Below are 14,047 nucleotides of genomic sequence, written 5' to 3'. Positions count from 1 at the left end.
GCCTGCCCCCGCTCCACCCACCTGCACCCGCCCTCACCCTGCCCACCCTCAGATCACCCAGGTGGCCCTGCAGTGCCATGTTAGTCATGCCCTCTGCCCGCACCCTCCAGCATCATCTGCTGCCCAGCTGCCATGTGCTTGGCTGCGCTGCTCCGCGCAGGCTGCACCCGGGGGTGACTCTCCTCCAGGGGGGCTGCTGGTGTGGAGGGGGCTGCGGGGAGAGGGGGGCTGGGATGACGGCGTGTGTGTGTGCCCACATAGAGGGCTAGGAGTGCCGCCTCTGGCACTCATGCCATAGGTTCACCACCACTGGTCTAGCTGGACTCTCAATTCACATCCCCCCCTCCCAGCATCATCTAACTCAGTGATTCTCAACCTTCCTAATGCTGTAACCCTTTAATACAGTTCCTCATGTTGTGCTGACCCCCAACCCTAAGGGCTCTCCAAGCACGCACCGACGCCGCCCACTCACCCGCCGCGCCCGGGGTTCAGCACGCCTTGCCCGTCCTCATCTCACTTCCTAAGGTCGCCAGCCTGCCCGGCTCCAGCTGGCCGGGGAGGGGGGGCAGGAAGGCCGCTCCGCCGGCTTTGCCCAGCCTGGTTGGAGAAGCGCCCAGACGGGGAAAGAGAGGGAGAGAGCGAGAGCCAAGAGGGTGACAGCGCCGGCAGAGTTTAGTTCAACCTCCTCCATGGAAAGGGCCGCGAAGCAGCGCAGCCTCCCTTAGGAGATGCTCGACAGAAACGAATCTGGCGCTGCAACGGCCCCCAGCTCGAAGCCGTGCGGAGACGGATAGAGGAGCGGTGTCTCAGTTCCTATGACCATCGGAAATATGTGTTTTCCGATGGTCTTAGGCGACCCATGTGAAAGGGTTGTTCGACCCCCAAAGGGGTCACGACCCACAGGTTGAAGACCGCTGATCTAACTCTAAAAACGAAAGGAAAAAGATGGCTACATTTCCCTCTGTTGTCAATGTAAAAACATCCAACGTTAGCAGCGTTGACACCAGAATTCCCCAGCCAGCAATTCTGGGAGTTGCTATCCACATAGTTTAAACTTGTGGAGACTGAGCAACACTACACTCCAAGGCCAAATGGTGCAACAGCAGTACTAAACCAGGGTTAGGGAGATGGTACAAACACCATTCCTTGGGCTTCACAGACGATAACATTATTACAGGTTGTCCTCGGCTTACGGCCACAACCGAGGCCAATGTTTCTGTCGCTAAGCAAGATGTTCGTTAAGTGAATTTCACCTCATCTTGTGACCTGTCTTGTCACAGTTGCTAAGGGAATCACTGCAGTTGTTAAGTAACTCGGTTGAGTTGCTTAAGTGGATTCAGCTTCCCTTGTTGGATTGGCTTGTCGGAAAGTCGCAAAAGGGGATCATGTGACACACACACACACACACGGGACACCGCGACTGTCATAAATACAAGTCGTTGCCAAGCAGCTGAATTTTGATCATGTGACCAAAAGGGGAGGCTGCAAGCAACGGTCGTAAGTGTGAAAAGCCATCGTAAGTCACTTTTTTCTCTCACAACTTTCAACGGTCACTAAATGAACTGTTGTAAGCTGAGGGAAGTTAGCCCAGAGAAGGAAATATTAAAAGGGCAGAAAAATATATTTTTCCTCAAAAGGATTTTTTTAAAAACCAAACCTGGCCCCAAATCTCTCTCTCTACCCCAAGCAACACTTTAGCCCCATACAAATGCAGATGCAAAACCATCAGAAAGTTGAAGCCAGAGCACTCAAGAAGACTAAGAGAAGATCTGCATACCCCACTCAAACTCTAGGAGTCATTAGCCCCATCCCCTGGGAAGCAGGATATGATAATAGGATTAAACCACAGATATCAAGGCCTAGACAAACACTCAGAAACAGCCTCAAGGTTCATGCCACAGGAACAGGAAACTATTCCAAACAAGACTAGAGGGGGTATAAAACCTACTGCCCATGTGCTCAATCTCTTTCCTCTCCTCTGCTCTTTCCTGCAAGGACCATCTTTCTGCTTCTTCAATAAACTGTAACCTTCTTCCCAAAGCAGTCTCCATGTTGCCTATTTATTCCCTGCTTGGATGAACCAGGATGAAGACTTCTCACAAAGCCGAGGACTATCTGTAGTTCAGAGCTCTGCCTGGGTTGTTACTAAAGGCTTTCAAGGTGCCTCCAGGTGCATTCTGGTTTTTGTTTTTGTTTTACTTCCACCCAGGACAGGGGTAGGCAACCTGGGCTCTTTTATGACTCATGGACTTCAACTCCCAGAATTCCTGAGCCAGCCATGCTGAAGGGAAAAGGAGAGGTTTCCAAGCTGAGCCATGCTGGCTCAGGAATTCTGGGAGTTGAAGTCCACGAGTCATGAAGCAGCCTAGGCCTAGGCCAGAGGCAGGCCACCTTGGCTCTTTTATGACTCGTGGACTTCAACTCCCAGAATTCCTGAGCCAGCCATGATGAGGGGAAAGAGGTTTCCAAGCTGAGCCATGTTGGCTCAGGAATTCTGGGGGTTGAAGTCCACCAGTCATCAAGGGAGCCATAATTCCCCCACGCTGGCTCAGGAATTCTGGGAGTTGAAGTCCACGAGTCATGAGGGGGCCATAGTTTCCCCCATGCTGGCTCAGGAATTCTGGGAGTTGAAGTCCACCAGTCATAAAAGAGCCAAGGTTGTCTACCCCTGACCTAGGACAATCAAGAGCATACAAGAGGGGGGGGGGGTATTCCCCTTGGCTGCCTTCAAGGTGTTGAATAAGCCAGCATCACCACTAATATGGAAATATGGGGGCTTATAGTCCCCAAAACCTGGACGATGCCAAACCCTAATTTGTTTGCAGAGGGAAAACTGTGGTGTGATGTGTTTCCTCCCTTCTTTCCCCCCTTACTGTATTGTAACAGAATAACAGAGCTGGAAGGGACCTTGGAGGTCTTCTAGTCCAACCCCCTGCTCAACCAGGAGACCCTTGCAGAATAACAGAATTGGAAGGGACCTTGGAGGTCATCTAACCCAACCCCCTGCTCAGGCAGGAAACCCTATACCATTTCAGACAAATGGCTGTCCAGTCTCTTCTTCAAATCCTCCAGTGTTGTGTCATTTTTGCCTTTTTATTTTTGCAATTTGAACTCCTCATTTTTTAAAACGAGTATTTTTTTTCCAAACATAATACCGTACTTAAGATTTGCTTTTTTTAATTTGATTAAACTCACGCAAAAAATTCCACGACAAGGTAAAACGTTAGCAGTCCTGCCTTCTTAGAAATGAGGCCTTTGGGTTTATTAATATTTTTTAAAACCGAATCGTGAGAAATATGGAAGTTATAAGATTGTTTCTGGCTTTGGGGGGTGTGTGTGTGTGGGCATTACGAGATTTAGAAGCGCAGGCTAAAAGTGAAAACGTTTGATATTTACGTATACTCTCTCTCTCTCTCTTTTTCTTCCAAAGCTTCCAGTTGCATTAAAGATATCCTGATTGTTCCCATTTATCTACAGGTTTTTATTCTCGATCTATTTTACAGCAACCGCAGAATCGACTTATTCAATATCTTCTGGTCTGACAGGATGTGGTAACGGTATAATTGATTTCTTCTCTTTATCTCTTGACAGGGCTTTCCTCATGTCTGTAAAAAAAAAAAAGGAACAAAATACAAATTAGTAACACAACCTGCAATTTATAAAGTCCAGGGAAGCTGCAACAGCTATCAACCTTCTGGAATGAGATTTTCCTCAAACATCCACACAATTTCCATCCTGAGGAGGTTCAGGGAGTTATTAAAGACCTGACCCCAGGGTAATCCCCAACTTACGACCAAATTGAGCTCAAAATTCCGGCTGCTAACAAAATTCGGGATACGTTTGCCCCACATTATGACTCTTGCCACAGTTAAGTGCAGTTCAGTTAGTGACGTGGTTGTTCAGTGACTCTGCTTGTCAGAAGGTCACAAAAAGGGATCATCTGACCCCTGGGATCCTGCCACCCGTCATAAATACGAGTCGGTTGCCAAGCGTCTGAATTTAGAGCACAGGGACACTGCCGTGGTCGTAAGAGTAAAAACCAGACCCAAGTCCGGTTTTTCAGTGCTGTTGTAACTTTGAACGGTCGCTAAGCGAACCATTGTAAGTCGGGGACCACCTCTGTGTCTTACTACTTGTGGGTTCCATGAAGAGTTATAGGAGTGGTGCTCAAAACTCAACATCTGGAGTAAAATTGGATATGGCATGATATTATTATCCATTTCCCGCCAATTCTGTGCTGGTCTGACAAGCTCATTTTTTTCCCCGTATCTGTTCTGCCCCTCAACTGCCATTTGATTTATCTTTCTGGAAATTTGAATTATATCAGTGTTTCTCAACCTTGACAATTTTAAGGCAAGTGGACTTCAACTCCCAGAATTCCACAGCCAGCATCGCTGGCTGTGGAATTCTGGGAGTTGAAGTCCACATGCCTTAAAATTGTCAAGGTTGAGAAACACTGTTATAGATAAATGTATATATATGGAATTCTGTGCTAAGTTTAGACCCCTGGCTTTAAGCTATTTATCAAAATATAAAATGTAAGAGATATATAGTTCATCGTTTATTATAGTTTATTCTTGTACTTTTACATAATAAGTTCATTACTATCATTTTTACTGTTAACCATTTTGTTTATTAATACAGTTTATAGGTGACAGGTGAACAATTTGTTAAGTAGATTTCGTAGCTTAACAATTTGACCTTTCTTTGGCCTGTTTTGCAGGAGGTGGAAAACTAAAATTGCTATATTATGCCAATCAGCATTCAACGACGGAGGACGTTAGGTGTTTGTTTTAGAGGGTTTTTTTTTAAGATACTTTTTTGCTAATGTCTTTTTTGTTGTATTTTTTTCTTTTGTGTTTTGTAATATTTTGGTGCTTTGTACTTTAATCTTTTTTGAATAAATTAAACCTTTTGAAAACAAAAAAAAAGAAATGTATAGCTTGGCAGGATTTTTTCTGCATAAGAATTTTAAACAATACAGTAGAAATAAAGACATTTTTGAAAATTGGAATTGATGTCATTCCTCTGTAGGAGACGAACAGGCTGAGCTGGATGGCAGGGTTAAACGGGTCATCAGTTTGGAATCTTTGCGATCTCACAAAAGAATAACCACCAGCCCCCCCCCCCAAAATCCCCCTTATCTAGCAGCAATTTTGTTTGTTGTCACCGTGTGGTGGGGGGGCAAGGAGGGAGGCTCAGCCAACCTCATTGTATACATGTTGTACTTTGATAATAAAGGTTCATTCATTCATTTAGCTTTGATTGTTAGTTAACCAGGTTCTTGTGTGTAAGTAGCAACAATAAACTCTCCGGTGCTTTGAAGTCAGCGAGTGTTCCTAGTTCTTTACACCCGACATCGTGTTTATCCCAAATACCCTTTAGCGCTGAAAATCCACACACTTACCATATGCATCTTCATCCGGTTCTCCACTGCTGGCTGAGTAGTACTCTAACACTGTTCTGTACACACTGTAGCCCAGTTGCTTGTACATGTTCACCGCAACCTGATTGGATACTCTCACAAAGAGATCCACAAAAAATCCACCCTTTCTTCACCGAGAAAGAAAAACAGAAGGTTAAGGAGACAGTCAGAGCAACATTAAGATTACACATTGTTATATGAAAAAAAGTACAGTGCTACGTAAATGTCAAACTGGATCTGCTTTTGCACAGATAAGAATTGTAGGTAGATTCCCTCGCTAGAAAACAATTGGATTAATGTTCTCTCTTTTTTTTTTCTTTTATCGGGGTGACTTGAGTGGAGCTGAGCATTTGCTGGCTGGGTGCCCTTCCTGATCCCTATTCGGAGTTCACAGCAGATATTTCCTCGTTGGGCCCAGAGAGAAACATCTGTCGCTGCCTGAGATTGAATTCTCAACCTTCCGAGTGGGAGGCCAGCATCTTCGCCTCTAGGCCACTACGCTGCTCGCAATTAATGTTTTAATGAATGTTCTCCTATATTCTGGCTTAAAATACAAAAAAAAAAAATACAAGGAAAAATTAAGAGCACTCAAGTTACAATGAGAAGTAATCTATGTCTGCACATTTCACATGAATATGTTTTTTTATTACAATTAGCTCTTATCATGAACGGTCATTTTTCTTATTGCTATAAAATCCACCCATAAATGCAAAGATTCACCAGCTCTTTTACACTTAAAAGCACTTTGGCCTACTGTATTATTTAAACTTGCTTTCTGCAACTATGTAATTGTTTAAATGATTGAAAACGATGCTCTATCGATCTATCTATCTATCTGTCTGTCTATCTATCTATCTCTATCTATCTATCTATCTATCTATCTATCTATCTATCTACCTACCTATATTTCTATCTGTCTCTCTCTATTATCTATCTCTCTCTCTCTCTCTAATCTCTATTATTTCTATCTATATCTATCTTTCGATCTCTCTCTCTAATCTATTTATTTATATCTGTACCTCTCTCTAATCTATCTATCTATCTATCTAATCTACCTACCTACCTAATTATATTTCTGTCTCTCTAATCTCTGTCTATCTACCTACCTACCTAATTATATTTGTCTCTCTAATCTGTCTGTCTATCTCTATCTCTATCTGTATCTCTAATATCTCTGTCTAATCTAACTACCTATCTACCTACCTCTATCTACCTACCTATCTACCTACCTACCTAATTATATTTCTGTCTCTCTAATCTATCTGTCTCTGTCTGTCTATCTATCTATCTATGTACCTACCAACCTACCTAATTATATTTGTCTCTCTAATCTGTCTATCTATCTATATCTGTATCTCTAATATCTGTCTAATCCAGTGGTTCTCAACCTTTCTAATGCCACCACCCCATAATACAGTTCCCCATGTTGTGGTGACCCCCAACCACTTATACATCACCGGGTACCAGGGGCGTGGCCAAAGAAAAGGGGGGAAAAATGGTGGACAACCTTGTTTGGCGACCCCCGTGAAATGGTCGTTCAACCCCAAATGGGGTCCCAACCCACAGGTTGAGAACCACTGGTTTAATCTAACTACCTATCTACCTACCTCTATCTGTCTGTCTGTCTGTCTGTCTGTCTGTCTGTCTATCTATCTATCTATCTATCTATCTATCTATTCTATTCTATTCTATTCTATTCTATTCTATTCTATTCTATCCTTATGCCATCATCTATTTTTAAGAATCCCACAGAACTCCCAAGCTGCAGCATTAAAAACAAAATACGACTGTCCTCCAGATTTTTGTGATCTCTTTCTGTCCGATTCCAAAGTAACCAGACCAGTTCCCGAAACTGAACGTTGGTAATGAGGATTTTGCTCCAGTCCACCCTTCCCTAAGGGCTCCGCCGGTATGTTCGCTCACAAAACCACCCCTACCTTTCGGAGATTTCCTCCAGCAGCTCCATCAGTTTAGCAGCCAGCCCCAACCGGCGGAACTCAGGGGCCACCGAGAGCGCGGTGACGTGGCCATGCCACTCTTCCCTGGCCACGGATCCTTCAGCTTTTCCCATGACTGCAAAGAAAAGATCATCTGACAGAAAAGCTGCGGCCGATCTTTAATTCGGAGAGAAGCAACCTAGAACTAAGGAGAAACTTCCTGACAGTGAGAACAATTAATCAGTGGAACAGCTTGCCTCCAGAAGCAGTAAATGCTCCAACACTGGAAGTTTTTAAGAAGAGACTGGACAGCCATTTGTCCGAAATAGCGTAGGGTTTCCTGCCCGAGCAGGGGGTTGGACTAGATGACCTCCAAGGTCCCTTCCAACTTTACTACTATTACTATTACAGTTCTTTAGCAGTTTCTTATTCCAGCAGAGAGGAAAAAAAGACATTTCACTACAGATGCGCCCTAAGGAAACATGTCTCAAGTTCACAGCCAAAGTGCAAATGATACAGCTAGTCCTCAGTTTACAACAGTTTACTTAGGGATGGTTCAAAGTTACGACAGCACTAAAAAAAGGGACTTACGACCGTTTTTCCCATCTATGACCTTTGCGGTCTCCACGATCGTGTGATCAAAATTCGGACACTTGGCAACTGGCTTGTACTTATGACTGTTGCAGCGTCCCAGGGTCATGTGACCCCCTCTTGCAACCTTCTGGCAAGCAAAGTCAGTGGGGGAAGCCGGATTCACTTAACAACCATGTCATTCATTTAACTGCAGTGATTCACTCAACAACGGTGGGAAGGTGATAAAAGGAGACAAAATTCGCTTCAATTGTCTTGCTTAGCAACGGAAATCTGGGGCTCAACTGTGGTCATAAGTTAAGGACAACCTATATGTTATTGTTTGAAAATCTTCATTAAAATTTCAGTCCACGTCGTCAGTGGGATCTTTGTAACTGATCAAAAGCTTCAGTTATCACCAGCCCATAGCTTAGTCCTCGACTTACGGTCCATTGCTTAGCAACCATTCAAACTTAGGATACCCCCCCCCCCGCAAAAGGGGAATGTTGACCTGGATTTAAAATCCTAATGTCCACTTCCCCTTTTGTCTGCTTCGCAACCAACCTGGATTTACAGCATCCTGGGATCACGTGACCACAATTAATGACATTTTTTTCTTCCTGACACTGGCACTTGCAGGATCTGGCAAATACTTCCCCTTAATGACCACTGTGTTCACTTTACAATTGCCAGGTTCGCTTAACGACTACCCCCCAAAAAAGGTTGTAAAATCGGGCACAACCCAAATCATGGGTTCACTCCATTAGTCGTTGCTCAAAAACAGGGGTAGGCAATCTTGGCTCTTTTATGACTGGTGGACTTCAACTCCCAGAATTCCTGAGCCAGCATGGGGGAACTATGGCCCCCTTCATGACTCGTGGACTTCAACTCCCAGAATTCCTGAGCCAGCCTAACTCAGCTTGGAAACCTCTCCCTTTCCCCTCAGCATGGCCGGCTTATGAATTCTGGGAGTTGAAGTCCACCAGTCAGAAAAGAGCCAAGGTTGCCTACCCCTGGTCAAGGAATACCTGTATGTTCAGGTCTGAAGAGTCCAGACAGAAAAAAAGAAAGACACTCTAGTGTACTCACTGTAGCCCATCAGCTCTCCCCCGGGGGCTTCTGCCACAATGAAGTACTCTGGCCAGTGAGCCAAGTACTGCAAGTAAAATGGAATTCCATACTATGAAGGGTTTTATGTTAAGGAAAGTTCATCTCGACCAATGGGGCATTCAAGAAGAAACTATGCATCACCAAAAAACAAAACATGAACCACCTGCCTGCAGAAGCGGTGAATGCTCCAACACTGGAAGTTTTTAAAAAGAAACTGGACAGGCATTTGTCTGAAATGGTGTAGGGTTTCCTACCTGAGCAGGGGGTTAGACTAGATGACCTCCAAGGTCCCTTCCAACTTTATTATTATTACTATGGATCATCGCACAGTCAGCCAGATGTTCAGACTGGATTTGGCATTTTGTCTACCTATCGAGTCCTTACCCAGGACCTGGGATAGGCAGATGTGGATGTTTGATGGTATTACAGATATCGTCGCAGGATGGAAGCAGTTCCTAGTAAGGTATTATTATTATTATTATTATTAATAATAATAATATGAGAATCACTCCACAACTCCACTAGTTCTGCCTGGTAGCAACACCCTCATGATCAACCTATGAAAGAAGCCATCGCATTCCAGAATGTTAAATAGGCAACTACAGATTAAGCTGCTGTTGTTCCCATACTGGGTGTGCTTCTTCCATTATATTCTATTATATTCCCACGATCAAAATCCACAGAGAGAAACACCTGCAGGGTGTTGGGGAGTCACTGCAACTCCTGAATAATGTACGCAAAAATCCCAGCTAGGAACATTAATGTCTTCAATCCGAAGTTTTAAAAAGATACAGTCTCCGTCAGGGGATCCAAGTTGCTGTGGAAAACAAGAATAACAATATAAATTAGAAGGACCAGGGGGAACACGATAGCAGCATTCCAGTATTGGAGGGGCTGACCCAAAGAAGAGGGGGGAGCAAGCTATTCTCCGAAGCACCTGAAGGCAGGACAAGAAGCAAGGGATGGGAACCTATCAAGGAGAGAAGCAACCTGGAATTAAGGAGAAACTTCCTAACAGTGAGGACAATTGACCAGTGGAACAACCTGCCTCCAGAAGCGGTGAATGCTCCAACACTGGAAGTTTTCAAGAAGAGACTGGACAGCCATTTGTCCGAAATGGTAGGGTTTCCTGCCTGAGCAGGGGGTTGGACTTGATGACCTCCAAGGTCCCTTCCAACTTTTTATTATTATTATTATTATTATTAGTAGTAGTAGTAGTAGTAGTAGTAGTAGTAGTAATAGTAGTAGTATACTCCCAGATTTCCTCAGCCAGGCACACATGGGCTACTCCTATGCCTGGTTTTTGTGTGCGTATATTGTGTGTGTGCAAATACATAAATAAAAAAGGGAAATCTTCCGGATGATAAAATTCGCTCAAGGTTTTCAAGATGTAGCTGGGTGGCCACCTCTCATGAAGGTTTAACTGGTCTCTGCACAATACAAAGGGTTGGACTAGATCAGTGGTTCTCAACCTTTTTAATGCCGCGACCCCCAACCGGTCGTAAGTCGAGAACTACTCAAATGGTCATAAGTCGAGGACTACTCAGCTGGTGCAGCACCGTTTGCAGAATGGGACTTTTGGCGGGCTCAGCAGGGCAGAGACAGCCTGGACAATTCCTACTGGCTTTTGAAAGCCAATAGAATTAGACTCTATTCAAGAGAGTCTCTTCTATTGGCTTTCAAAAGCCAAGAGAATAAAAGGGAGTAGCACAGCCAAGGAAAAGGGGGGGGGGGAAATGGCGGACTGCGTTGTTTGGCGATCCCCGTGAAATGGCCGTTCGACCCCAAATGGGGTCCCGACACACAGGTTGAGAACCACTGGACTAGATGATCTCATGCTCCTTTCCAACTCCATCATTCTAGGATTGCCTCATAGCCAACGACAGGGAGGGTGTTTGGAAAAGCTGGGTTTTTCTGGGGGGGGGGGTTTGTTAAAGCGAAAACAAGAAGGGCCACAGGTGCGATTTCCTTCTCCATCCTTCGGCCCATCCACACCCTCCTCAAAAGCTGACATGACTCTATGAGATTGTAGCTATTTAAGAAATTAAAATACACTGTGTTATATCCAAACTCCACTCCGGGAAACAGGACGACTGAGTTGAAATAGAATGGAAACTATCGTTCACACTTCAAGAAATAAGCAATGTGAGCCATTCAAGGGAACACCGCCCACTTGTCACAAGCAAGAGTCGGTGGATAGGGGGAAAGCATATAACTTTAATCAATAAATAAGGAAAAAATAAAGCAGGCCCTTCTTTAATTCTAGAAAGCTCCTCATAGAAACATAGTAACCTGATGGCAGAAAAAGGCCTAGTTTTCCACGGAAACTCCCCTTGGAGTTTGTTGGGTTTTCTTTTTTATAATTATTATTTTTATACTTTATGTATGTATAGTATATATTTATGTTTATAAATATAATGATAAATGTACTGTAATATATATACATAGATATATATAGGTAGGTAGGTAGGTAGGTAGGTAGGTAGGTAGATGGATAGATAGATAGATAGATAGATAGATAGATAGATAGATAGATAGATAGATAGAGAGAGAGATAGAGAGATAGAGAGATATAGATATATTTGTAAAGAAGACATACTGATCTCCGGGACAGAGAATTTTATTATGCATAATAAAATTATTATGCATAATAAAATTATCTGTCCCGGAGATCAGTATGTCTTCTTTACAAATAAATATACCTGGGACTCAGATTTTTACAGTATATATATATATATCTATATATGGGAGAAAGAAATCTTTTGCCTGTATCAGCTCAATCTAGAGCCATCCACAGGCAGCAGTCGCAACTGCGACATCATTTATATTTTTTTTAAATTTGGATTGCTAACAAAGAATTAAGGGAGAATGGACTATTCCATTCTCCCTTAATTCTTTGTTAGCAATCCAAATTTTATATATATTTATATATATTATATTATATATATTTATATTATATATATATTATATAATATATATATATATAAAATATATAATATATATATATATTGTATTTTATATAAATTTTATATATATACACCGATGATGAGGCACGACCACAAACCAGAAGCCAGACCACAGCTGCATCATTAGCCACTTTAAACCTATATATATATATATATATATATATATATATATATAGGTCTTTGGTTGTTCGGGTTTTCTCCCGCGTAAAATTGGAAGTGTCTTGGCAACGTTTCGACGAAGTCCCATTCGTCATCTTCAGGCTGGTGTTTTCAGCTTCGTGCTTTGAGCAGCAATGTGTGGTCTTAGCTGTTTATTCCTTTTAACTGCCAGTGGGGGTATGAACTGATTGGGTGGGAGCTTGGCTGTGTTCTGATTGGGTGGAGGTGTGTTCTGATTGGTTAGGGGCGTGGCTGTGCTCTGATTGGCTGGGGGGTTGGCTGTGCTCTGATTGGCTGGGGGGTTGGCTGTGCTCTGATTGGCTGGGGGAGTGTTCTGTTTGGTTGTGCTCAGGTTAGTCTGAGTTGCAGAGGGGTTTAAGATTTTGGGCTGCCTTGCTATTTTTTGGCTTCGCGTTCGTGGTCGTGCCTCCTCTTCATGGAGGGTGTCAGTTTGCTTCATGTATGGATTGGAGGGGTTTAAAGTGGCTAATGATGCAGCTGTGGTCTGGCTTCTGGTTTGTGGTCGTGCCTCATCATCGGTGTGGCTTTGGGTTTGTTTTTTGCGTGGATGTGTGGTGGTGACATCCTGTGTGGTTTTTGTGAGTGTGGGTCTGGTATCATTTTTTGTGTTAGGGAGTCGTTTGTCAATAAGGGCGGGTTTCCAAATGGCTGGTAGGCGGGAGGTATCATCTCGCTTGTTCATGCTGTGTGGGCGTTTTTCTATCTCGATGGCTTCTCTGATTATTCTGTTATTAAAATGTTCACTTTTGGCAATGGTTCTGGTATTTTTAAAGTCAATTTCATGTCCTGTGGCTTTAAGGTGTTGGACCAGGGAAGATGTTGGTTCCTCTTTTTTGACTGAGTTCTTATGTTCTTCAATGCGTGCACTTATTCTTCTGTTGGTTTGTCCGATGTATGTGGTGGGACAAGTGGTGCATGGGATTTCGTATACTCCTTGATTTTCTAATTCAATTTTATCTTTGGGGTTTCTAAGGATGGTGGATATTTTTCTGTTTGTGCAGAATGCTGTTTTGATGTTGTGTTTATGGAGGATCTTACTGATTCTGTCTGTGGTGCCTTTTATGTATGGGAGGAGGGCTTTGCCGTTTTCTTGTTCTTTGTCTTGGATTTTAGTGGGGGTTTCTTTTTGGATTAGGTTTGTAATCTTATTTCTATGGAATCCATTAGCCACTTTAAACCCCTCCAATCCAAACATGAAGCAAACTGACACCCTCCATGAAGAGGAGGCACGACCACAAAGGCGAAGCCAAAAAATAGCAAGGCAGCCCAAAATCTTAAACCCCTCTGCAACTCAGACTAACCTGAGCACAACCAAACAGAACACTCCCCCAGCCAATCAGAGCACAGCCAACCCCCAGCCAATCCACAGCCAACCCCCCAGCCAATCAGAGCACAGCCAAGCCCCTAACCAATCAAAACACACCTCCACCCAATCAGAACACAGCCAAGCTCCCACCCAATCAGTTCATACCCCCACTGGCAGTTAAAAGGAAGAAACAGCTAAGACCACACATTGCTGCTCGAAGCACGAAGCTGAAAACACCAGCCTGAAGATGACGAATGGGACTTCGTCGAAACGTCGCCAAGACACTTCCAATTTTACGCGGGAGAAAACCCGAACACCAAAGACCTACATACAAATACCTGCGAAAACCTCAGAAAACAAATATATATATATATAGATATATATATATAGTACTATTGTGGGTGTGGTGTGTGTGTGTGGGTCCTTGCCAACATATATAATTATTAATATATATATAGTAATCTATTATATATTTATATATGGAAGTGGTCCTTGGCAACATATATATATAATATATTATATAATATATATATATATATATATATATATATAT

At 43.3% G+C, this 14,047-nt stretch overlaps 1 protein-coding gene across 1 annotated transcript in view; it reads right to left on the bottom strand.

Moving 5' to 3' along the window:
- Positions 1–3,223: 3,223 nt before the first annotated feature.
- Positions 3,224–14,047, bottom strand: part of NAA20 (N-alpha-acetyltransferase 20, NatB catalytic subunit) — a 13,180-nt gene continuing 2,356 nt past the window's right edge. The window contains exons 2-6 of the mRNA XM_039330219.1: positions 9,835–9,859; positions 9,022–9,112; positions 7,363–7,498; positions 5,408–5,553; positions 3,224–3,605 (exon numbers count right to left, since the gene is read on the bottom strand). Coding sequence (XP_039186153.1) covers positions 3,520–3,605; positions 5,408–5,553; positions 7,363–7,498; positions 9,022–9,112; positions 9,835–9,859 — 484 coding nt within the window. The 3' untranslated portion in view covers positions 3,224–3,519. The remainder of the gene's footprint in view (positions 3,606–5,407; positions 5,554–7,362; positions 7,499–9,021; positions 9,113–9,834; positions 9,860–14,047) is intronic.

Source organism: Crotalus tigris, unplaced genomic scaffold (genome assembly GCF_016545835.1).
Source record: "Crotalus tigris isolate CLP2741 ecotype Arizona unplaced genomic scaffold, ASM1654583v1 scf7180000024426.654172153:694254, whole genome shotgun sequence".
Lineage (NCBI taxonomy): Eukaryota > Metazoa > Chordata > Lepidosauria > Squamata > Viperidae > Crotalus > Crotalus tigris.
This window is presented reverse-complemented; position numbering and strand designations above follow the sequence as displayed.